Source organism: Crotalus tigris, unplaced genomic scaffold (genome assembly GCF_016545835.1).
Source record: "Crotalus tigris isolate CLP2741 ecotype Arizona unplaced genomic scaffold, ASM1654583v1 scf7180000017765.3138416, whole genome shotgun sequence".
NCBI lineage: Eukaryota > Metazoa > Chordata > Lepidosauria > Squamata > Viperidae > Crotalus > Crotalus tigris.
Genome location: NW_024096620.1, coordinates 1,387,641 through 1,413,267, shown reverse-complemented (window position 1 = coordinate 1,413,267; position 25,627 = coordinate 1,387,641). Strand labels below are relative to the sequence as shown.

Sequence of the window (25,627 nt, the reverse complement as noted above, 5' to 3'; positions counted from 1 at the left end):
GATGCACACTAGATAGCTTTGACCAGTCACTTTCTTTCACCTTAACAAACCTCACTGAATTTTTCATGTAAGAAATATAGGAGAAAGCATAAAAGGTATCCTATCCTGAGCTAACATAGGCAAGGCTATATATGATTCAAATAAACAATGCATTTTAAATACATTTTAACTCTGCAGCTCCTGATGCTCTCTGTGTTTGGATGAGGATTATAGACATTCCATTGTCCAACAAGGTAAAAGCACTCTAAACAACCAAGCTCACAGTTCAACCCTGAACTACAGATATTCTCTTCTAGTGAAACTTAAACCTTATTAACAGTTTCATATACTTAAATAAATACAAATTAAACAAGGAATAAAAGCTAAAAAAAATCCCAGCTTCTCTACAATGCATACTTATTAAAAATCCACGTGAAGAAAAAGAGAAAAAGAAGGAAACAAGTAAAAACAAGTCTTACCAAAAGTAACTTCTCCTTTGCCAGTTTTGTCAAAAAGCTGAAATGCCACCATAAACAATGCATCTGGAGCACAGAGGACAGATTCAAACGCTACAAATTCTTGAAAGGATATCAACCTACAGAAGAAAATGTTATTAAAAATGTAGTCCCTTGTTTGTAGAATATTGTAATAGAACATCCATTAGACCTGTCTTTCCCATCCTGGCTATCAAACATATAGAAACTGCAGCTCCCACAATCAATCTTTACAGTTTCAGAAGTTGTATAGTGTCTTTAGAAATAACAGCAGAAAGTTGTGGGTGTTTAACATTTTCCTTTCTTTTCACTTTTTTTCCACAGCTGAAATCAATCTTTTTCTTTTAAGTTGAAAAGGGATACAGATTCATACAAATATTTATAAGTACTGATACATATTTGGACATATAAATATAATGTAAAACTTTGATCTGAGTGCTGATCAGGTTTTATTTGCTTATGAGCATTTTTAAATCTATAATTCTCCCAATTCCCATCACATAAAGAGTCCTTTCTCTGGAAAATAGAATGCATGGACACCCAACTGTATAGCAATATCTCTTTTGCAGCTGCCAGTAAGTGGTTAAGTGAAATATTACATGATCACTTGGGATTTTACTGGCTGGCTTCTCCAATGATTCTGCTTTTTGGAAGCCTGATGTAAAGTATGCAATTGGTGATGGACCGTGGCATGTTGTGACAGTCGCAAATACCTGCCAGCAGTGAAACATCCAACATGTGACCACAAGAACATTGTGAAAGTTGTAAGTTCAAGGACCTATCGTAAAGTTACTTTTTCAATGTTATTGTAATTTTGATTGGATGTTAAAACAGGGCAGTTGTCAAGCAAGGACTACCTCTATGTTTACATTAACTTTTCTTTCAAAACTATTGGCAGAACCTAATTATGACTGAAATGGCAATTTTTTGACACAGAATTAAAGATTGCAAGTTTGGGGTGTTGAATATTTTCCTAATCTAACCTTATGAAATAAAGAACATAATTATAATAATAAAAATTCATCATAAAGCCATACTTTTTCTCCAAAATTTCACCCAAATATTTGCCATTCAGATTTCTATAAATTGCTTATCAAAACAGTTGTTTATTTTATATGTACAAGGCAGTAAATCTTGAAATTATATTAGATTGTTAGAAAACTTGCAGAGTAATCACAAGAGCCAGTTTGGTGTAGTGGTTAAGGCATCCATCTAGAAACCAGAAGTCTTTGAGTTCTAGTTCTGTAATAGGTGAGTGACCTTGGGCAGGTCTTTCTCAATCCTTGGAATAGGCAATGGAAAATCACTTCCAAAATCTTGCCAAGAAAATCACAGGGATATGTCCAGATAGTCTCCAGGAGTAAAGACTGAATCAAAGACACAAAATATACACACACATACAAAAAAAAATATTCCATAAAATATATATGAAATGTGTGAAAAGTTGGGCTATTATGGTGGCACAGTGGTTAGAATGAAGTATTGCAGGCTAACTCACTGCTCACTCCAAGAGTTCGATTTTGAGTGCTCAAGGTTGAATCAGCCTTCCATCCTTCTGAAGTCAGTAAAATGAGGACCCAGATTGGGGGAGAAATATGCTGAGTCTGTAAGCCTCTTAGAGAGGGCTGTAAAGCACTGTGAAGTGGTATATAAGTCTAAGTGCTATTGCTATTGCTACTTTATATTACTATTTACTAGTAAAGTATGAAAGGTTCAGTTTAGGATTTACTTAAAATGCTCAATAAATGCAGATATTCATTATTTCATAATATAAAATATATTAGTTGATAATATAATTTATCATCAACAATAAATTATTATGTTCACTTGTTTTGACCAACCTTTCCACATTTCCATTACAATGTTGCAGCTTCCAAAATAGGTCTATATGGAAGTACAGGTAGACCTCAACTTACAATCTTTCATTTAGAAAGTTACAATGGCACTGAAAAAAGTTTTTCACACTTATAACAGTAGTAGCATCCCCATTTCATGCAAACAAAATTCGGATACTTGGCAATTGGTGATATTTATGATAGTTGCATGTCCTGAGGTCATGTGATCAGCTTTTGTGCCCTTCTGACAAGCAAAGTCAATGGGGAAGCCAGATTCACTTTACAACTATGTTACTAAGTTAACAACTGCAGTGATTCTCTTAACAAATGTGTCAAGGAAGGTTGTAAAATGGTGCAAAACTTACTTAACAACTTCCTCACTTAGAAACAATAATTTTGGGCTCAGTTGTGGTGGTAAGTTGAAGACTACCTGTAATTATCTAACATTAAGTAAAGGTAAAGGTTTCCCTATCTCATCATGTCCAACTCTAGAATGTGGCACTCATCTCCATTTTTTGGCTGAAGGAGCCAGAGTTGTTTGAAGATATTTTCCATGGTCATGTGGTCAGCATGAGTATACACCAAAGGCGCATGAAACACCATTACCTTCTACCAAAGTGGTATCAATTAATCTACTCACATTTTCATGCTTTAAAACTGCTAGGTGGCCAGGAACTCAGGCACTCCATTGCATAGCCCTTGGGTCTCAAACCTGGATTGTCAGCTTTCCAGCTGACAAGCTCAACATCTTTAACTGTTAAGCCATCTCACCCCCACCCCATTGCCCGGCCCTTGGGTTTTGAACCCGGGTTGTCAATTTTCCATCTAACAAGCTCAGTGTCTTTAACAGCTGAGCCATCATGTCCTCTTTCATCCAACATTGGGAACAATAAAATTAATGAAAACTGGTTAGAATTGATTAATAAGAGTATATTTTCCTATGACAACGTGCATTTTACCATGTTTCCATTAGTACTTTCAAATAAAAATATTAAACATTTTATTTGTCATACTTGTATATCCTGCAAATGTTCACAGTAATTAAAAGCAACATAAACATTTAAATAAAATGTCACTAGGAACTAAGATATAATCATTGTAACATCATAAACATCAAAGAAATATTCAAAGTGGGCATCTTATCATTTAACATAGGCCCTCAAAGTAACCCATTATTCAAGAGTTTCCAGAAGACCAGAATGGACTATTTATCTCATTAAACATATAGCCTGCCTTTTTTCAGGAGTCCTAGGCAATTTATATCCCTTCATTTAATCCCCAAAAGATCCCTGTGAGGTTTCACTGACAGTTACCCAATGAGTTTTTCTGTCCATGAGTAGACTTGAACCCTAATCTTTCCAGCCCTAATCCAGATGTCTTAATCCGGTAGTTTTCAAACTCTGAAGTACTATAATCCCTAAAACGATAAGGGAACATTTCTGTGATTTCCTCTCAAAATAAAAATCATGATTTCATGGGTAAGCAGACAAGACCATGCCACTTTCCATCATTTTAATCTATATGTTCCGGGGATTCTTAACATTTGTCACATAACAATTGTACCTTACACAGGCCAAATGAGGCAATGAGTCAGTTTTTATAGTGCTGATAAACTGCTTGCACAGGTTGTTTAAAAAAAAAACTGGACCTCCACTGATTGCTTACCATGTCCACAGGGATCCTGAACTATCATTTTAGAACTCTTTTCTTAATCTTATAACACCTTCCTTATCATGCTAATGCTCAATTACTGTGATTTATAATATAGCATCTTGTAAACTAGAACTTACTTCATCAACTCACAGAAGAGTTCTGTTGAAATAGAGTTTAACTCACAAATCCCAGCAAAGCATGTTTTCAAAGAATACTACACAATCTTTTCACTGCTTGCTATACATTCGTTTCAAATAAATTGCTGTGGTACAGCCATTTTATTACAGATCAAAATTTATTAATTTAAGTGGTACTATCTTTAAAATAAAATAATTAGCAATTTTTACTGAAAACACAGAAAGTCTATATTAGCAAAATTCAATCCAGACCACTACATGAATATCTGTGTGCCAGCTGAATTCAAATTAACCCAATTTTTACATGTTAATTAAACCAGCTATTTTTTTCTTATTGTATTTTTGCTCCTTAAATAGACCGGCCTGCAAATGATTCCCAACAGATCTACTCTAACAACAATGACGTACTCATTTACTTCTATTATGACCACATAATACAGTAACTGAGTAGTAATTTTTCACAGTCAATTACACATGTGGTTCCTAATGGTTAAAGATGCTGAAATAATGCATGCTACACAGCCATCTGTTCTGAGCTCTATACTCCATAAGGCCAGTTGCCTAGGTAACAAGCTTTTTCTGTAGCTTAGTACAACCTTCATTGAATATCATTAAGTTTCATTAAACAGTACATATTAACATGAACTTCAATATACAATTTAAGAATAATTTTGGCGACATAGCTACAGCTTACCTAACTTAAAAGCCTGACTGAGAAAATCCTAATGGCCAGTATTTTAATGATGCAAAACTAAAAAAGAAATTGACAAATTATAAACCAAGTATAAAGTTCCCTGTAAGTCAGATGCTTTATTAGTAATATTCCTTTTAGCAAAAGGGAAAAAGATCTCTTGATCAAAAGATACTAAGATTGGAAAGAAAAATTAAATAGAAATAAAAGCTAAATACAACAACCATTCGGCACTCAGCTCGGTTAGGATACTATTTTTTTTTTTGTTGACAGACAAACTGACTAATATAGATAAAATAGTTACTGTTATCCATTCCAAAGGTTTGTTGCCCAAATCAATTTTCAGTTTATAACTATCCCTATCTTTTTCACTATCACTATTGAGGAAATTCTGTTTTGCTTAAAAGCATCTTTTAGTTATATATCTGAAGTAGAAATGACATAATGTTTTATTGCAGAAAAGTAGGCTTTCCAGAACTAGAAAATAATATTTCTCTGTCCCCAGTTTTAGAACAGAAATTTCAAATATGGATTTCCATCATGAGACATCTGGATCCCAGGATAGATAGGACGACCAGAAACAAGGGGTAAACTTTACAGCTTTTCATGTGAAAAGTAAAGAGAGAATATGCTATTACAAACTATTGCATAAAGTATAAACAGATTGTGTACAGCTGAGTAACAGTGGAAGGGAGAAAGTATGAAAAAAAGTGTCCAACTGCCTATTCCTATGACAGCAGTGTTTTGAGAGCATTAAATCATAGGCAAAACCTTACTCCGTTCAGGACTATTGTGTTTGGATTTAGAAATACCTGCAGTCCCCCTAAGAATAGAGGCAAAAGATCATAGGAATATGGAGTTGGAGGACACCTAACTTGGTGAAAAAACCAATTTTTTATACATCATTCTTTCAATTGTTTAAATTGTCATTTATTATTTAAGTACTAATAATACTACTAATGATCTATTCTTAGATATCCTTGAGAATTTATATAACTTGATGACTCACAGAACATATAGAATGCAAGAATCATTTATAGGCACTACATTTTCAAATCTACTGAAAATTCGTGTTTATTAAAGTTCTCATTCAGACTTCTTCAGGAAAAGTCCAGACAATTAAACATCTTCCATATGTTTTATATCAGTCTTCCCCATTCTGATAGAGTTGACACTCTAAATGTCAACTCATTGTAGTATGGTATGACTAGTTTATAACAATACAACAATGCAACAACAATGGACAGTATGACTATTGTAGGAGTTATAGTCTCAGTGCATTTGGAAAGAAATTAGTTAGGGAAGACTAATATAAATGTGTAGAGAAGTTATGCACTGGCTATATTACAACAAGCAAGGTGAATTTATAAATCATTACTCCCAACTTCAGTACCTGAAAAAAGCTATCAGATGCACAAGTACACAGAAATTTGAAATAGCAGGATAGCATATCATACCATACTATGAGATATAATGGAATCTCTCAGTGCCAGTTTGTTATGTGTAAAATTGAAAACACCGGGGTGAAATCTCAAGCAGGTAAGTACATTTGTGGCAAATTATTCAAAGCCTGTCACTCTTATATCTGTCTCATCCTCAATCATATTTAAAAGTGAAAATACATTTACAATACAATCTTCTATATGTCAACCCATCAGGAAGTCCTACTAATTACAGAGGGTTTTCTTCTTTATAACTAAGTATTTCAATACTGCCTTAATTGCTCAACTGCTATTAACATATGTATAACAACAAAAACAAGGCATTCATGTCTGAAAATTATTCTGTTATTTCCCTATACATGCATACCCATGCCCATTATTTTGCATGCCTAGCAATGCTACTAATTATTCTCATCATTACATTAAAAAAATCAAAAGCTAGAATGGTTCAAGCTACAATCACTGTGTACTCTTAATAGCATAATGGGACACAGACTAAGCTAAGCTTATTATTTAATATTTCAGCACTATATAAACAACTTCTGAAAAATGGTAAATTAGATAAATCAATAATAATGGGAAAACTGGCATTTCAAAACATTATTTTGAATTGTTTACACTTCCTAAAGATAAAAGCCATATAGCATTTTTAGTTACTTGCTGGAATTTCAACAATGATTGGCAGAAATTGTATATTTTATTGGGCAGAATTTAATTATAGTAAAAAAAATTCTTAGAAGAAAACAGTTGGATTTCTAAGAATGCAATTGTAAGAAAACATTTCTTTATAGCTTATCAATGGGAGGTAAAAACAACTTTCCAAAGTCTCCTAACTCCCACCCTGGAAGCAAACTTACCAAAGCTTCAGTTAGCATAGAAACAGTCAAGCAAATACATTCTTGCCCTATACAAAGCTGAATTACCCATGAAATATTAGAAAATTAGATGATTCCACATGCATGAAATTGTGATAGCATTTTCCTGTTCTTTTGTCATATTTTTTCTTGTGATTTATTAATTAAGAACATAAAAGGCTGAACTGTTATTTTCATTTTTCCTCTTAGGAGGCATATTTATCAATTTATTAAGCACAATCATTGAGAAAGTTTTATTTCTGATTGTGGCACTTTCAGTTAAACTATTTTGTCAGTCAGGTATTTATTAAGGTCACAGACCAAAATTACTGCATTGTAAATGCTATACAACATAGCACATTTCTTTATCCTCTAATATATTTGCCACATTATGTACAAAGCTATAGCAGCTGGTAGCCTCTATTCTTGACAGATATCAAAAAAAAGCTAAGCAGGGTGAAATTTGATTTGAATGGAAGACCAGCAGAATACCAAGGCAGTAGGTTAGATAGAAAAGCTAACATCACATAGATTAAGATTTTTAAGATAATCTTTATCGTCATTTTTTATTGTGGGCACAATGGCACACATTAAAAATGAAATTCTGTTGTCTGCTCTCAAAAGTGTACACATACATAACACACATATAAACATATGATATACATACATATTTATATACCTACACCCTTCTATATAAATGTACATAGGGAACCTTACATAGGGAACCATTGGCAAATTTTTTCTATATAGTTGCCACAAAAACAATTTGGCGATATTTATGCAGGCACTAGAAATTAAATGCAACCTGAGGATTGTTTAGATCTGCAAACCATTTTAAGGTCTATTCTCTTTTTTTGTGCACATTATTCAGCGAGGAATCAATCCTTTCTAAAAGCAAAATATGCATTTTTGTGCCTTATGGTAGCACATTATTTTATTTTATTTTCACATATTGTACCTGTAAATGAAAAGCGAAATATCTTTTGTTTATTCTCTGAACATTCAAATATTAGTATCAGACAAGTAATTTAGATAAATGATGACATACATACCCATCTTTAGTCTGATCTACTACACCTCCCAGCAGTTGGACTGTATTGGAATTGGGCACCCCATCTCCTATTATCTTTAGGAATCGTGTGACAAAATCATTGGGAGACATGTAAAATTCACCATTTTTTTCAACACTTGCATACTGTTAAAATAGAAGAAGGAGAAAATTTGATTCTTAAATTATTAAGTAAGAAAGTAATCTGATTATATGAGATGTAATAATTACAGGCAGATCACTGCATATGAAACCAAAAAAGAAACCAGACAGATTGGCCAGATATACACAAACACATATAAAACCACCTTTTTTTCTTACTTATTGCTACTTATAATTAGCAATGACAACCAACTGACAATGTGTGGTAAACACATACTTTTCAAATTGGAATAAAAACCTGCAATTTGAAAAATCTTTGATTTGAAATAAAATCGGATCAACAAAAATTATCATTTTCTTATTACTACAAAATGTGATATTATGCTATAACTTCATATAGTACTCTCTGCTACTACTACATTTAATGTGAATTCATAACAGATTCAACATGAAGTTAATTACAAAAATCCCAATCAAAAATCAATCAAAACCAAAAATCCAGGTCAATTAAACTTTTAATTCCTAACATAATACTACATCAATCGTATCTAGAAGGTAAATACTAATCATATTCTGCCGAGAGACTAGAACTAAGAAAGTTTTTTTTTTTCAGAAAAGAAGCTGGAAAAAAAATTAATTGATTAATGAATTGTTTCTGATCGTTCAAAACAGCTTCACTTTGCTTTCCTCCAAATAGATATATATCATCTGCTAGAAATCTCAGCCATTCAATGCTGGTCATGCCGGATAAGAATTAAAAGAAAAGTTAGATAAAGGCTGATCCAAACCTTAGTTTATAAGGCTACCTGAACTGAATATATTTTCTGAATCTTTCATGCTGACAAAACTTTTACTTCATAACATCAACATATGCCAGCAGAACAATTTGTGAAATACGAAATATTTTAACTCTCTCTCATACACACTTAAGAAAACATGTTTGTGCTAATTCATATGCATGTGTACTTAACAGCCATATGTAAAACATTAGTGCTGATGACTGTGACAACATTTTTCAGATTCTCTCTTCTTTTTACTCCAAATGTCCACCTCTTGGGAGTATATATAGAAAAGAAAGGGAAATGAAAGCTGAATTTTGAAGACTGAAATTATTCCTGAAAGGAAGAAAGCAAAGTGAGCAACAGTAATAAAAATGCCCTCAATATGTTATTCTGGCCTAAACCCAAGAAATCATATATATTATACAGGAAGGGTGGAAGGAAGAAAATATATTTGACATTTCATTCTCCTATGGCCATCTAGAGAGTGTGATTTCAAAAAAGGAAAAATGCAAAGACAAAATAGTAAAAAAAAAAAAACATGTGTACCTCTATGTTTTCAAGATAGCATGATTGTAGGTACAGAAATGCGCTCTTTATGCTTTGTATTAAGGGCTTCATTGAAGTAAGACAAAGAGCCAATGGATCAAAGATTAAGGGTTCCTAAAATATATTGCGCTACCAAATAAACATTTCAGTACTACATGATATGGCAATAGTTCCTTCTCAAAGTGTTGAATGTGTACTATAATTTATCAAATGATTGACTAGTTAATAAACTCCCTAACATTGTTAACTGAAAGCTTATTTTTGACTTTGCAGACTTAGATTATCAATTTTTTCCTTGTTTGAAATTATATTGTATTTATTTTTCACTTCTTTTTTAAAGTTTGAGTTAGACTTCACTTCTAGCATTCTGGCTCTGAATGAGCTGTAACCATTGGAAAAATCTTTAAAGCAGATTGGTTAGGAACCATAGCAAAGGTTGCTATCTCAATCCCAGGATTCCAGTTTCTCTACCATATCTCAGTTTCCACCACATAATAAATCAAATTTCTGTGAAACAAAAAGGAAACACAGGATATATTCAATTAAAAAGAAGGAACTTTTTTTAAAAAAAAATCAACTGGGCCTGAGTACTTTTTTAGATAGTTTTCTGGATTACAGCAATGCTTTTTAGATATTATTGGAACAAGTGGTCCATTTCTTATCACTGCTATGTACTTTTCAAAGCTGCATTCAGCAAACAGTCTAATCCATAAAATGCTGATAATGTAAGGAAGTCCATTAAAATGCTAAGTTTACACATGCATATTGCAATATTATGAACCTCTTGGGTGTGGGTGAAAAGACATTTAAATGCAGTTGTAAATAAATTACATAAACCTATCACTACACGTCAACTTGAAAAGATCTGTTTCACAGCAAGCAAAAAATTCTGAACAGAAAAGGCACATTGCTAATTCATGTAATATATGTGTTTCTGAGATGGCTTGATATTACCACAATTCTACACAGTTCACTATCCATATCAAGTAACAAGCTAGGTATCTATTATAATTCCAAGCAAAATTCAAAAAATCAGATATTGTTTTATATTGCAAATGCCATTGCCTAGTTAGTACATCAAGCCAGAATTGTGCCTAATTACTTTTACATCTGCTCATACATGCAACCTGGCTTCCCTCAGAGAGGGGAGAGAGGGCAGAAAGGACATAATTTTCTAGATTTAAGTCATATACAGGCAATTTCTTCCAGGCAATTGTTTGAGAAAGGTAAAAACAAAACAGAAAAATACAAACCCAAACATTTAACAACAGTGCACTTTTATAATTTAAGACAAATTCTCTTTTTTTTTACTGAGTTTTAAGCAATATTTTAGAAAAAAGTTATTACAGTTTCCTATAATTTACTATTAGCCATTTATGTATCTAATGAAGTTATAAGAAAATATATATTGTAAAAACCGCACACACAATTAAAACTTAGAACATGGCAGAAATGTAAAACCACACGCTTGTTTATTGGGTGATACCTTGTCTACTGAAAGTGAACATGCAGTACTTTATAACCAGCACACAGACCAATCGATTCCAATGTACGTAGTCGTTTATAGGAGAATCTTTCTAAACCTAAGGCTTGAAAACTTTTTAACAAGACAGTTATCAAGAAACAAATCAAATAAGTCAGCCATTCTGCACTTCTACATTTCATTTTTTTTTTCAGCTAGGCCCCCTGCTAAGACATTCAATAACAGAAAGCAGCACAAGGTTTCGATGTCCCTCTGCTTCTACCCACTGTGATTTATTCTTGTGTATTTGAAATCCAATCACGTACCCCCACACTACATATAGAAAATGACCTTGAAAATGTCAGCTTGTTCATTTTGACTGAAGTCTAATCTCTTAGGTTATGGTAGGAGAGTTACAAGAAGTAGAGTTACTCTGGAAAATTATCATGACAAAAGAGGAAAGGGGGAAAAAACATCAGTTCTGTTAGTTTGGGAATAAAGACATTCAAAAAAGTGGTTCTGTAGTCAGGTATTTTTCTTCCACTTTGGTAATTATACCTACAGAGAATATGATATTGCACAATAATGCCTAATGGCTTTTTTGGTAAGTTCCTTCAAAATTCACACTGGATAATCACATATTTTAAATACTTAGGCATTAACAAGTTGGAACATATTTAAGCCTTTGCAGTGCTGTGGAATACCTTTTAATTTTTTAAAATATATATATATTAGATAAAGAATTCCAGATTAAAAAATATGCAACTATCAAATTGATTGCTATGTGTTTAACTAACACATGAAATGATGCAAGACATGCAATTGTAATATTTGTTATTTTGGCTTCTCTCTCTCTCTCTCTCTCTCTCTCTCTCTCTCTCTCCCTCTCTCTCTGACTTTCTCTCTCAATTATTTTTCTTAGTTATTTATAAATAGTGGTTTCCTTAAAAAAAATTCATGATTAAACACTGGCAATGAAAACTTGACAATTTCCACTTCTTTTTAAAGCCAATTGCAGTTTAGTAGGTTGAAATTTAGCTTTCTATAGTAATAGTAAATGAGAAAAGCTAGTTTCATAAAACTATAGTTTAAAATCATTTTGATTCCACTAATCACGGTTAGGACTGTTCATATATTCAAGGACAAGTTACAGTTAAATGAACCAACCAGAAACATCTGAATTCGGCCATAGGACTGGTGAATTGGGGACCAGGGCCTTCGTAAGCTTGGGAAGCTAGTGCCAAGTAGAAAGAACTATATGCTGTTTTTCACAATATTCAGACTTTATGGCCTGTATTTTATATGCAAGTAATCTGCTTCTAACCTGAAAGCTCCCTGTTGATCAATGATATTACTTGAGGTAATATATGTTTAATGTACATCAAAACCACCCCATTGCTAAATACATGGATCAGAAACCTGAATAGCCCCTGCAGTTTTCTTGACAAGGGCTTTTGGAAGTGGAAGAGCTGAGAGATAGGCCCAGCTTGCTTCATGCTAAGGCAGGACTAGAACCCATGGTCTCCAGGTTGCTTGTCTGGTCACTACACCACACTGGTTCTCTTATTTCTTTACTATATTTTTAATTGTTCCATTCAATTTCAAGGTAATGAAATCATTAAAAACAAAGAATAATTATACAAAACTTTAAAAATATTTAAAATGTAGACTATATTAACCAGACAGTCCTTTAATTAAAAAGTGTTTATATCAGAAATGAAATATAATTTATCAATATAAGTTGCACTTAATAGTCAATATATTTTGCACTTAATAACAAAATTAAGGAGCCAGTTGGTCAGATATATTTTTCTCAGGCCTTTTACAGGCAGAACCAGCCCCTTAAATTGGCTCTAAATAACACAGGAAATCCATAAGGTTTTCTGAAATTTGGGATTGTAGAATTATCTTCAGCTTCTCAACATTTTTAAAGGGATGTATCACATAAATGTTATTACGGTAATCTTGAAATAAGATATTAAACCATAGATCTCTGTGGTCATTTCCCAACATGAAGCATTCTCTCTCATATTCACAGACATATATACGCAAATCAATTTTCAATTGATCATTCTTACTAATAAGCTCAGAAGCACTTCCAATTAATGCTAGAAATTAATGTTTAAATTATCAAATTATTAACATTAATCTTTACAGGATTAATTTATTCATTTTTTGGTGCTGCATTTATTTCTTTACCAAAGAAAATGCAACAGCAACAAGAAAGACAACACCATGACAAATTATTTAGATTTTAATTATTTTGTGTTATAAAAACTATTTTCAAGAAAACTGAGAAAACCATAGGAAATAAACATGGCAGGGTTTGAAAATTTAATTGATCATAAAATATATGTTGCATGATAAAACAGACAAAGTAGAGAGAGGCTTTTCCCCATCATGCCGTTTTTCTTTCCAACTCTAAAGAAGAACATTCTTTCACAATTTTGTCAATTGTTTTTAAAAATAATTTCATTTGCCCATGCTATAGGATAGCAATGTAAAGCAAAGCACTACTTGCAGCAGTACACATTTTTGCACCCTGAGCACTGAGTAATAATTAGCATTTATGTAAAGTAATACTGGCACTAGTATCAAATACCATATTTACCCTATTTTTTTTTTCTGAAGAAATAGGATGAGCTTTAGCATTAGCTTTTAGCTTTAACTATTGCCACACTTAATCCAAAACTTTAGGAAAGATGGGGAAACATAATTAAAATAGCTACAAATATAATTCTAATCTACTGATCTTCTGAAGAAATCCTCCCTCTTCTGGGTAAGGAACATTGAATAATCAATTCTATTTGCAGAAGTGGGTGAGTGGAATAGGGTGGAAGAGACATTTTAATTTCAAAATGCTAATATTTCTCTATATTTATACAATAATCATTCAAGAAAGTATTTGATTTCTTGGTGATGTGTTCCTTTTTTATAATGGTATTTAAGTATAGCATGGTAATAATACAATGAATGATTAATGGTTAGAACACTCCAAAAGTTGAATAATAAAGTAAGAGCAAAGAAATAAAAAATTCAAGCTTTAAAGGATAACAATATTTACTTTTAACATACCTTCAAAAATATTGTTTTCAGCTCAGCTGGATCAGCTCTCTTGGTTAGAGCCACCTACAAGTAAATACAATTGTATTAATATGCATGGTATATGCAAGGGATGTCAAAATGTCATAAAAACAAAAGAAATTCAAACAAAAGAATGCACAATGAAATATAAATGTTCTCAAATAAATTAAGCAGTAGTTTATGTGAAAAATAAATGTGCGCTTAACAATTATTCCATGATTTTGTTGAAAATATTCCACAAAACAATGTAACAAATCTTAAGCGCATAGAAAAATAAGATTTTAGCAAACTTAATCATACTGCTGTATTTCATTTTTATAACCTGATTACTAAATCCTGGGTATATACAAAATATAGAGCCATAAAATATTAAATACTTATGCTGAAACGATATTTGCTTTATGATGTTTAAAGTTAGGTAGCAAAAAGTTACGGTGTCAAACTTGTTTAGCACTTGGACAAAAATCATCACAAAACTCCAGGCTTATAGACTGGAGTGGAGAGCAAAACAAACAAACAATCTCAAATATGGCAATGAAAAATCATTTTCCTGCTTTAAAATGGACATATCCCTCACTTCATCATATTTACTACCTTTTATCTTTGTGTGTTAAGTTTCTACTGATTTGTTGTAATTTCTTTGATTGTTGAGAACTGCCTAGAGTCATTGGCATACAAGTTTAATATATTATTGTTGTTGTTAATTTTCAATTTGATTCACAGTCTGGTTTTGGTAAAAACTTAAGAAGAAACATAAGCAATGGCCCTTGTAGATAACTCTTTAAATTTTACATTATTCATTCACTTTAGCCTTTGCCTCTAATAAGAACTATGTACCACACATAAGAAACATATTGGCCTTAAGAACAAAGTACATAGTTTTCATCTACTAACTGAATGCTAGCTATTTGGGGATCAATGATATTTGGCAGTTTTTCCCTTCCAAAATTCACTAAAATGACCCAAGCAATTGTGGGGTAGGTAGCCTGAAAATGTGTATTATCTAAGTGTACATGCTGTCCTAAGTGTCATAATCTTGTGCTAAGACAGTTATTTGCTCAAGAGCCCATTCAAAAGGCATTGTGCTCTCTGTGGCAGAAGAGATCTAAATTCAACAAATTCTGCAACAACTGTACAAAATAACCCTCACCATCACTATCCAATATAGTTCCAAATCCAATATTCTGTTAAACATTCACAGTTTAGCACAAATGTAATATCCCCACTATGCACACATTCCGGTGTTAATACCTGCAGGAAGTTGCAATAGAAGAGAACTAATCAGTGGATAGTATCTGAAAAATAACTTAATAGCCTGGTTGCAATAATGTGTGTGTGAGTGAGTAAGCAAGTGAATGGACTGTAAATTAAATATATTTCCAGGAAATGAAAATTATATTACTATGCTGTGTTAAACTATAATATAGTTCTATAATATAACTGTAATATTTCTTTCAATTTCAATCAGAGAACATATTCATGTGTAATACTGCTGCAATATTCTGTTTTTGCAGGGAAATACAAAAGCTGTAATTAGATCAGTTGTGAACAACCTGTGGAATTAGGCCACAGAAGACACCTGTATATAGATAAGGTCAACCAAGGCAGAACCTTGGACAGCTCCCAGTGAAGATTCTGTAATAGAGGTTGTTACGTAGAGATGCAAACATCTAACTACATCATTTCTCAGGCAACTCTTTCCAGATCACAAGTTACATGAAGCTTCTAACACAATCCTCACAATCCAAGCTGTGCAATTTTGTTCCTGTCAAAGTTCTGATTCAGAAGAGAAGGGAGATTTATTTGGAGAAGAAAACATCTATATAGTTAATAAAAGAAACTTCCCCACTCATAGACGAGACAGAGGATTCTGGAATGGGGAAGTTCCTGATGAAGAAGAAGGAAATGCCCCCTCCCGTCCTTCTCTCCAGTGTCAGGAAGAAAAGTAGAAAAGAAGAAAATGTCATTAGTTCCTGTTAGTGAGGAAATGAAAGTCCTCTAGCCATCTTGATTAGAAGGAGATAGGAAAAAAGCAAATGAGTCCACTAGAGTCAAAGAAAAGATAAAACAGAAAATAAGTTGACATGAGTAATAAGATTGGTAAGGTAGGAAACATCAATTCCTATGCTTGAGAATTATTCCATCAACATAGAAAACATAGGAGGGATGGTCTCAGCTTGGTTGTTTTATTGCAGACATTTCATTACTAGCATGGATGATGTTACCTAGTTTAGGTAATAAAACGTCTGCAAGAAAACAATCAAGCTCAGTGAGCACCAAGGACCCTTCATTTCAATCTTGAGCTATAAATATTTCCCTTTATAGATCAAGTTGTCAAGCTGTCAAGAGAATTTGTTGTATCTGTTGACTATAATTTAGAAGAAACAGCCACAAGTCTATTTAAACCCTGAACCTCTATAAAGGGTTTGATTTTATGCACTGCAGTATGAAAGTCTCCCTTTTTTCATATATGGCTATGTTCTTGCCTGTACTACAGACATTAATCTTGCCAAATCATATCTGCAAGTTCCTGAATATTAGGTTACATTCTGGAGAACTGATTCACAGCCATGCCTGGTGTGACACTTGACATAATATTTTCATCTGACACACAACCAAAGTTTTAAGACAGTATGTCTGGGATACACAACATCAGGCATGACTTGGTTTTATCATCATTTATATAATAAGGCTTACTTAGCAGAGTCTGTACATGTTAATTTATAAACCATAGTTTTCAAATCACAATGGCTAGATTCCTGCATGAATACTCCAAAATCTAAATAAGATATATTACAACTTTCTTCAAGCTGGCTACGCTTTGGATGCATATTTGCCAGTTTCTGGAATTCCATAGCAAGATAGATTCCAATATAAAATCCATGAATTTGAAGATGTATCCAGGATGAAGAAAGACAACTTAAGGTGATGTATGTTCTGATCAAGAATAGGTTCAAATGATTTTATCACTTTTGTCAACAATTTATTGTTGACATGTTTATTACTCATTGTATATTGTATACTCATTGCACTAACATATATGGCATGACATATTGTAAACCACCCAGAATTGCTGTTTCAGAAAATAGGCATCATAGAAATTAAATTATTAAATAAGCAATAAACAAAATAATAATCTCATGGAATACAAAAACTATTATTCTGGCATTAATCAGCTTAGTTACTTACAGGAAGGGATCAGAAGAGAAAATATAAGGAAGGAAGGTTAAACAGGAAGAGAGGCTGTACAGATATGTGTCTGAAAACAAATGTCTTTTGCCTAAAAATGCCATGCAGTCCATATAAAATAGATTTAATGAGAAAAGCTATAAGACATTTCACTACATACATACTGATAACCAATATACTTCTTTTCATCTAAATCACAATACTTGATGTGCATTGTAAGTTCCCAGGCAACAAATCATTAGTCTGGTCATGCATTTACACTCAGCAAAGGGACTTAAATGTAGTACGGAGATAGCATTTGCCAGGAGTTTCCAGGAAATATTAACACATTCAACTGACTCTGGAAGAGAGCAATAACTAACCCTAACCAAATATCACCCCATCAGGATCTAAATCAGATGCAAGGGTTTACTGATTGTCTAGCTTGGAGAGGAAAAAAAGAATGGTCATACACTTGGCAGGACAAAATGTGTTACCAGCTGTAAAAGCGTGCAAATTAGATGACCTCTGAGGTTTCTTTTCATTAGCTGTATAAGTATATGTTTACTTGTATATTTTATCCTTCATGGAGTATGCATGTATTTGGTGCCTGAATTTTATAAGCAAACACGGCAATTCCCTTTTCTCAAGCCACTTACAATCTAACATCTGTTAGTGTATAAATTAATAGAAGAAAGGAAGAGTAGATATTTATTAACATAATAGATATTTATTAACATAATATATGTACTGATGATTTATTTCCACAAAATAGAACAAGACAAAATTCACTTGATTATGAACAGTTTTATATGTTATATGATTGTCTGGCTCACAAATTAAAAACAAAAGCAAACCAAAAAATGCATGTTAAGGAAATCCCTTTATAAACTGCCTGGGAGATTTAAATCAAAATTGGAAACCTTCCAACTGACTTATTGATGTTAAGTCATATTGTTCTTCTCCCCCACATCTTCCAGAATAATTGTAGCATAATAACCTAGAAATCCATACTCTTTCCATGTCTATTATTTTTTTTAAGAAAATAAAACATTCAGCTTCAAACTGATGAATCATATGACGAAGAATCCATTACTCATACTGCTACTCTGGTTAGAAAACACACCAGAAAGAAAGAAAAAAAACTACTTATTGCTCCCTATATTTTTAGTTGCTGGTGACAGTTTTATTCCCTATATATCAAAAAGATCTAAAAATGTTAAACAGCTTAAAAGAGAATTATGTATTCTATGAAAGTCTTGAAAGGGGGGCTTTTCAATGCTCAAGAATTAAGGAAGCTTTCATTCAATCATTAAGACAGAGTTCCTGGCTCTCTTCACATCAGGTGCATGTATATTCTCCTGCTATATTAAAGAGTAGATTGTCATTGGCAATTTCACCAACTGTAAATATGTTTTAGTTTTTTTAAAAAAACAAGTGCACTTTTTTATTCTGCAAAATATAATTAGCAAAGGCATTGGCTATTGCTTGATTTGCAACTCATGATATTTATTTGGCCTTCAAGATCATCTGTAGAAGTATTAACCTACATTGGGATTAATTTTTCCCAATCTGACATATTTCAGATATTTGGGAAATAAAATTCTCATAATTTGTCCCCTTGGTTGCTGACTACGTATTCTGGAAACTGAAGATCTAACTGAAATAAAAAGGCTGGGAATTCTGGAATTTCATGCCATTGAAAGAAAGATAGTCAAGAAATATAAACAGTTTGATATAAGAAAACTTTCTTTGCTCTACATAACTTCTAAAACAGGAATGCCCCATTTTTTTATAACAAGGATTGCAGGTGATCTTTGACAGCTGTGCCAGGCTGGAGCAGCATTCCAATAAGAAACAGAACCACGACAAAGACATGGAAAAAGACTAGAGTTAAAACAAAAATGAAATTTGCTTGTGTTTCTGAAACAATAATTACCAGAAATTATAAAAACATGTGAAAAATCATTAAAAGAGAAGATACTAAACCTTATTTGCGCAACTAATAGCACTCTAACTTCAAGTCAAAATACTATCATTCTTTAAGGAATTTTATAATATTATATCAGGATTATTCAAGCCTTGTAAAATATATATTTGGTTTCTATCATCATAGATTAAGTTCAAAGTGCTATAACATTGAAGTACACTTTGAATAAAGATATTGTAGCACTGAAATGGAATGAAGGGACATGTCAAACACAAGGCCCGGGGGCGGGATGTGGCCCGCGACGTGGTTTTATGTGGCCCACGAAGCCATCCTAGAAACAGTGAGGGAATGGTCCCCGCTGCCTTGGCCCCAGCCACCCAGAAGCCAATGTACAATTTTGTGGTGGCCATCTATGCTGAAATGCATTCAGTCTTAGCTCCACAAGGCCATCTGGAAACAGCTAGGGACTGGCCCCTGCTGTGTTGGCCCTGCCCTCTGGGCGCACACTTGAGAGGTGTCACCCTTTGTGAGGAATGCACCATGGCCTGGAAGTGGCCAGCAAATAGTCCTCGCTTACTTCACATATCTGGCTTGATGGGCTCCAGAGGAAGGGTTTCAGCAGGCAGTGGGGCGCTGTCCGCACAGCACTGAGAAGCTGAGCCAGGCAGCGCAAATTCAAAAAGAAGTGTGATGCCGCTCAGCCCCCAGCCTGCCTGATTTCAGCAGGCAGCAAGGTGTAAAGCTGGTGAGCTTCGCACTGCCCGGCTCAGCCTCTCGGCGCTATGAGGAGAACACCCTGCTGCCTGCCGAAACCAGGCAGGCTGGGAGTTGGACGGCATTGCGCAGGTAACGTCAACTCTCACGTTGCTCATGGCATCCCTTCCCCCAAAGCCCACCAAGCCAGATATGTGAAGTAGGCGAGGGCCATGTGCTGGCCACTTCCAGGCGATGGTGCATTTCTTCATTCCTCACGAAGGGTGACACCTCCCCAGCTGCGTTTCTTGCCTGTTTTTATCCCTTCCTCATCTCAAATATTTTCTCACTACTCTGTTCTAGGAAGGAAGGAAGGAAGGAAGGAAGGAAGGAAGGAAGGAAGGAAGGAAGGAAGGAAGGAAGGAAGGAAGGAAGGAAGGAAGGAAGGAAGGAAGGAAGGAAAGAGAGGGAGGGTCTTAGTGAAGTCCTGCCTTAGTCCTGCCCTGCTGCCCTTTCACCATCCCCTTGCCCCCTCCTCCTGGCCTATCATGGGGGCCTCTCATCCTATTGCTAAGGAAGCTTTGGATACAAAGCCAGGTCTCCTCCCATGGAGAAGAAGTAGGCCTCCCTCTGACTTTGCCCTCATACCCATCATGAGCAACCTGGCTAAAGAGAGCAAGCAGAGCAGCAGCAGCCTTGAGGAGGAAGTAAGTACAGCTGGACACCTTCTTGGTGCTGTAGGTGCTTGAGGGCCGGGCTGGGTGTTTGATCTCTGCTGCCCAGAGCTCCGGGAAGCCTGCGGCACCACCCAGCATGGCCTGAGAGGAACAGTGAGGCTCTTCCAGTGGACCATGGCTTGCCCAGGTCCCCCCCCTTCTGCCAGAGACCCTCAGATCTGTCCCACTCCTGCCCAGGCCCCCACAGGCACCCTTGATGCGAACGATGTAGAGCTGACTATGCCCACCCAGTAGGCCACACCCACTCCAGCCACACCCACCCAATAGGCCATGCCCACCCTGGCTACACCTACCCAGGCCCCTGAGGACAATCGCAATGCTGATGCAGCCCTCAATGAAATTGAATTTGATACCCCTAGGTTATTGTGTTCTGGGGTAAGGTTTTTGTAGATCTTTATTTATAAAAATCTAAAACCCCAGGAATTGCAGGAATTAAGCAAAGAAAATGTTTCATATGCAACTTTCCTGTCTACTTCAAACATCTAAATGCCTCTGAAGAGGACAAATAGGGAAGCATATTTTGAAAAAAAACAAACAATCACATACTTTCTAATGTCTGGTAGGAGTTCAGAATAGAAGGAAAATCTATTATACACACACCTTACAGTGTGGCAGTATTAACCAACAGAAAAATATATTCAGCTTATTTACTAATGTCACAATTCAGTCTTGCCACCAATTGCCTATGTATTTCACCACAATGATGCAATCTGAATAAAACATGCAAAAGATCTTTGTTGAAATAATTTTTCATCAATAATTTGTTAACATGAATCAAATCCTATACATAAAAGGGCCTTAATAATCACTGTAAAACAGGAGTAAAATAAAATAAGCAATAGATAAATGCATTTTTATAACTGAACATCTTAAAATAAAATTATCTACATATCTATTCATTATTATATGACTTATGTGCTATCTAACTGAGAAATTGTGACTATGGGAGACCAATTTAAGGTTAAAACAAAACAGCCACTAAATATATATTTTAAAAAACCAATCAAGGTCAGATTACAACGTATTTACCAGATAGGGTTATTCAATATCTTAGTTCAATGCCTACATGAGTTCAAATAGATCAGGGTCAATTGAATTATAGAGATACGCTGTTCTAAATGTTAAGCCTGAGATAGAGAGGTTTACCTCCTGTGACCCAATCACTAACATTGTTTCACCCAGCAATGCAACTCTGTATACAGCCCACAGTGATCAGATCGTGGTAAAGGACTGCTAGTAAAATTCCCCAGCTCCAGATCACATCAATTTAATTTATACTTGCATCTATCCTACTCATGTGTCTTCTATACATCAATAACCAAGTAGTTGTGAACAAATCCATGAGTATCAGTGAAAAACTGTGGTAAGAAGAAAAAGGATAGGTATCAATAAATTGTTTAAATTTCATTCATGCATTCCAACCAAATATGAAATAAACATAGAAATTATAGAGAAAATGGGATTTATGAGAACATGGTAAACTAAAGATATACTGAAGAACATTATGGCTGAAACTGCTGGCTGGATGCAGCCCCTGTGAAATCTCACCTGGTAAAGAAGAGATTGTGAGAGTGCCCAAACATAGTCTGGACAGAGGTTCTTCATGAGTAAGTGACAGGAACCAAGGTTTTTGTGACTTGGTTGTGATTTTTTTCAATAATTTTATCAGGGACTTTTGTTGTTGTTAGTTGCAAAGTCGTGTCCGACCCATCGCGACCCCATGGACAACATTCCTCCAGGCCTTCCTGTCCTCTACCATCTTCTGGAATCCATTTAAGCTCACACCTACTGCTTCAGTGACTCCACCCAGCCACCTCATTCTCTGTTGTCCCCTTCTTCTATTGCCCTCAATCCTTCCCAGCATTAGGCTCTTCTCCAGTGAGTCCTTTCTTCTCATTAGTACTTGAGTTTCTGAAGAGCAGTCAGGGTTGATCTCCTCTAGGACTAACCAGTGTGATCACCTTGCAGTCCAGGGAACTCGCAGGAGTCTTCTCCAGCACCATAGTTCAAAGGCTTCAATTCTTTTGTGCTCAGCCTTTCTTATGGTCCAACTTTCACAGCCATATATTACAATTCGGAAAACCATGGCCTTGACTATATGTACTTTTGTTGGCAAGGGTGATGTCTCTGCTTTTTGATATGCTGTCTAGATTTGGCATAGCATCAGGGATTATATTATACAAATAATACTTATACGATTTCACAAAAGTTAAATTAAAGAAAATAGAAAATGAAAAAGTACAGAAAAAGAAAAAGATAATAGAATTCTTATTTCCATCTCCTTCTTGTAAACTGAGATTTTTCATTCCAGTGTAAATCAGTGCCAAAGGCATAATGTAGCCTATAACGACATAGGATTTGACCAATTGTAATTTCTAAGTCACTTTGGAATTAAATTTTTATTGTTTTTTTAAATATTGAAAACCTCCAGAACATCAAGTTTCATGATATTCACTGGGTGATTTTTTTTCAATCCTTTACAAAAGGAGATTTATGTACACGTTTAGGATTCTTTTTTTCAGAATTAACAAAATGTTGATTAAAGTGTTGATTTTATAAATTTATAAATAAACTAAGCATCCAGTTGGATTTAATAAAATTAAAGCATATCATTGTCTTTCACAATTATGATAGTGAGATAAAAGAAAACATGATTAATTAAACTATATTTGAGATGAGTCTGTAATTTTTATGGGAATAAAGTGTAAATTGAAAGATGTAAGATCATGAACAAGTTTTTCTTATTTATTTAAAAGAATTAGTAGTAGAAATGTATTAGATGTTTGGAAGAAAACTGATAATAACTAAATGATAACTTAATTTCTATGAATACCGGTAAAAATTAAAATCCTTTTAGACACTGCAAATTTTGAAATCCAAACTTTTCTCTTAACTTAATTAAGATATCATCTTTAAACACAAAGAGCTGTTTATCTGTTTACAATGTTAAATTCAGTACTTTTTATGAATTTCCATATACTATTTTTACAAATATTTTAGAAATCTTTCCCTCTTTGAGATGTTTTAAAATTTAAATGACTTTTGAGAGGAAGCACTTTAATACTTATTCATACTATTTCTGTTCACGTCTACTTTCCTAATCTGATTAATTTCTGAACTCTTATTCTTGTTTTTAAAACATGAATATGTTGTCTACATGTATATAAAGTCATTATGTTTTCAAAAATTTTGCAAGCTGGCTTTTTAATATAAAAGTTTACTTATTAATTTTTCCATGTAACCTCTGTAAAATCACACAGAGCAAACTAAGTTGTTTTCTATGGTCCGGTTGACAGTATTTCCAAGCCTTGCCTTACATGAATTTCTGCATGCATGAAAGGTAAATATGTACCCTTTTTCTAGAACTAAGCTACTAAGCTACTAAGTTACTCTTAAAAAAAACTCTATTTCATTTTCCCACTCTCCCAACTCTAGAATATCCTAATTATTCAACAGAATAATTTGCAAACTTTCAGTTGGTAGGTTTAAACCTTCGAAAGTTTGAACTTTAAAAAATTCTGGCCCATCATCAAGACTCAAGAAAGGATATTCCCAAAGTAATGATGAACTAGAAGATGTTCCAAGTATCGAACATGTACAATGTGTTATCTAATACCAAATATTGAATAAAAGTATAAATTGTAAAATAAAAATATAAATTATGAATAGCAATATTCCTGAAAATGCTCAATGAAATCTTAAGATTGGATTGTTCTAAGAGAGAAAGATTAGAGTGAATAAAATTTAATAATTACAAATACATATAGTAAATCTACTCCCAGCAATGGCTACTAGAACATCCAGTTATTTTCAGGTTTTATTTCTTTCTTTTAAAAAAAATCAACAGAAAAATATAATTGATATCAACAAGAGACTAATTCACAATCACTAAAAATCATCTCTCTAATTGACATTCACTGGCAGGCTGCATTATTTAAAAAGTGAAGTGATAGACAGGCTGACTTAATGTCGACGACAAAAAAGACTACTTTAATGGAAATTTGAAAATCATTCAAAATTCAATGCATCTCCACTGTAAAACTTTAATCAGATTTAGATTATGTGATGTGATGGGGCTATGAAGGCAATTTCTACTTATGGGGATAACTTCTAACTGCTTTCAGATATTCTGCCACACTTGAATATTGCTACTGAAACCTTAGTGCTGAAAGGCAACATGCACTGCAAATAACAATGAAGTACTAAAAGGAAATGCAGAGAAAAATAAGAGGTAACCAACCTTAGTAAAGAAGCTCACATGCTTCTTTATATATATATATAAAGAAGATATGCAGGAAGTTTTTCAGACAGATGTCTAATTGATTACACCTTGACATTTTTTTTTATCTTGCAAGATAAATATAAACATAAAGAAGAGATATTCCATTAACTTAGTATTAACAAGGGATAAGAAATCTATCAATGGCACCTATTGTAATAGTTTTTCCTATCCCTCACTTGTATCCCAGTTATTTTACAACACTTGGCCAGTACAAATTGTATTCTAAAAATAAATAAAGAAAAACCAAGTGTGAGGCTTTGCTTCCATTATCTCTTCAGCTTAAAAAAAAAAATACAAATCACATGCACTGAAAAGTAGATTTGTCTAGAGCAGGCATGTCAAACTCGTGATGTCATGTGATGTCAGCGACGTATCACAACTTCTTCCTCATTGCCGGCAATGGAGTCGGCGCGGTTTTGACGTGATGCATCCGGCCCATTTGACATGCCTGGTCTTGAAGAAATGCTGCAACTGAAACAACATTTTTACCTTTTGATAGATTTTCTATGATTTCCATGATTTGCTACTTAACCACTAGTCTGGATTTGTACAATTCAAGAGACCACAATGCAGATAAACTAATCTAATTCAAACCATAGTTATAAGCTACATCAAAACTCTCTGCTTTTAGAACAAATGACTGTACTCATATTAAACAACATACTAAACCAGAGACAAAGATCCATTTGCTCATATCTACTCCAGTCA

General features: G+C 34.0%; 1 protein-coding gene across 3 annotated transcripts in view; it reads right to left on the bottom strand.

Annotated features, from left to right (window-relative positions):
• The window catches only part of SLC25A13 (solute carrier family 25 member 13), a 167,827-nt gene that overhangs the window by 130,079 nt on the left and 12,121 nt on the right, over positions 1 to 25,627 (bottom strand). For all 3 annotated transcript variants that reach the window (XM_039341459.1, XM_039341458.1, XM_039341460.1), the window contains 3 exons: positions 14,101 to 14,154; positions 8,138 to 8,280; positions 459 to 574 (listed from right to left, as the gene is read on the bottom strand). In XM_039341459.1, the coding sequence (XP_039197393.1) occupies positions 459 to 574; positions 8,138 to 8,280; positions 14,101 to 14,154 (313 nt within the window). The remainder of the gene's footprint in view (positions 1 to 458; positions 575 to 8,137; positions 8,281 to 14,100; positions 14,155 to 25,627) is intronic.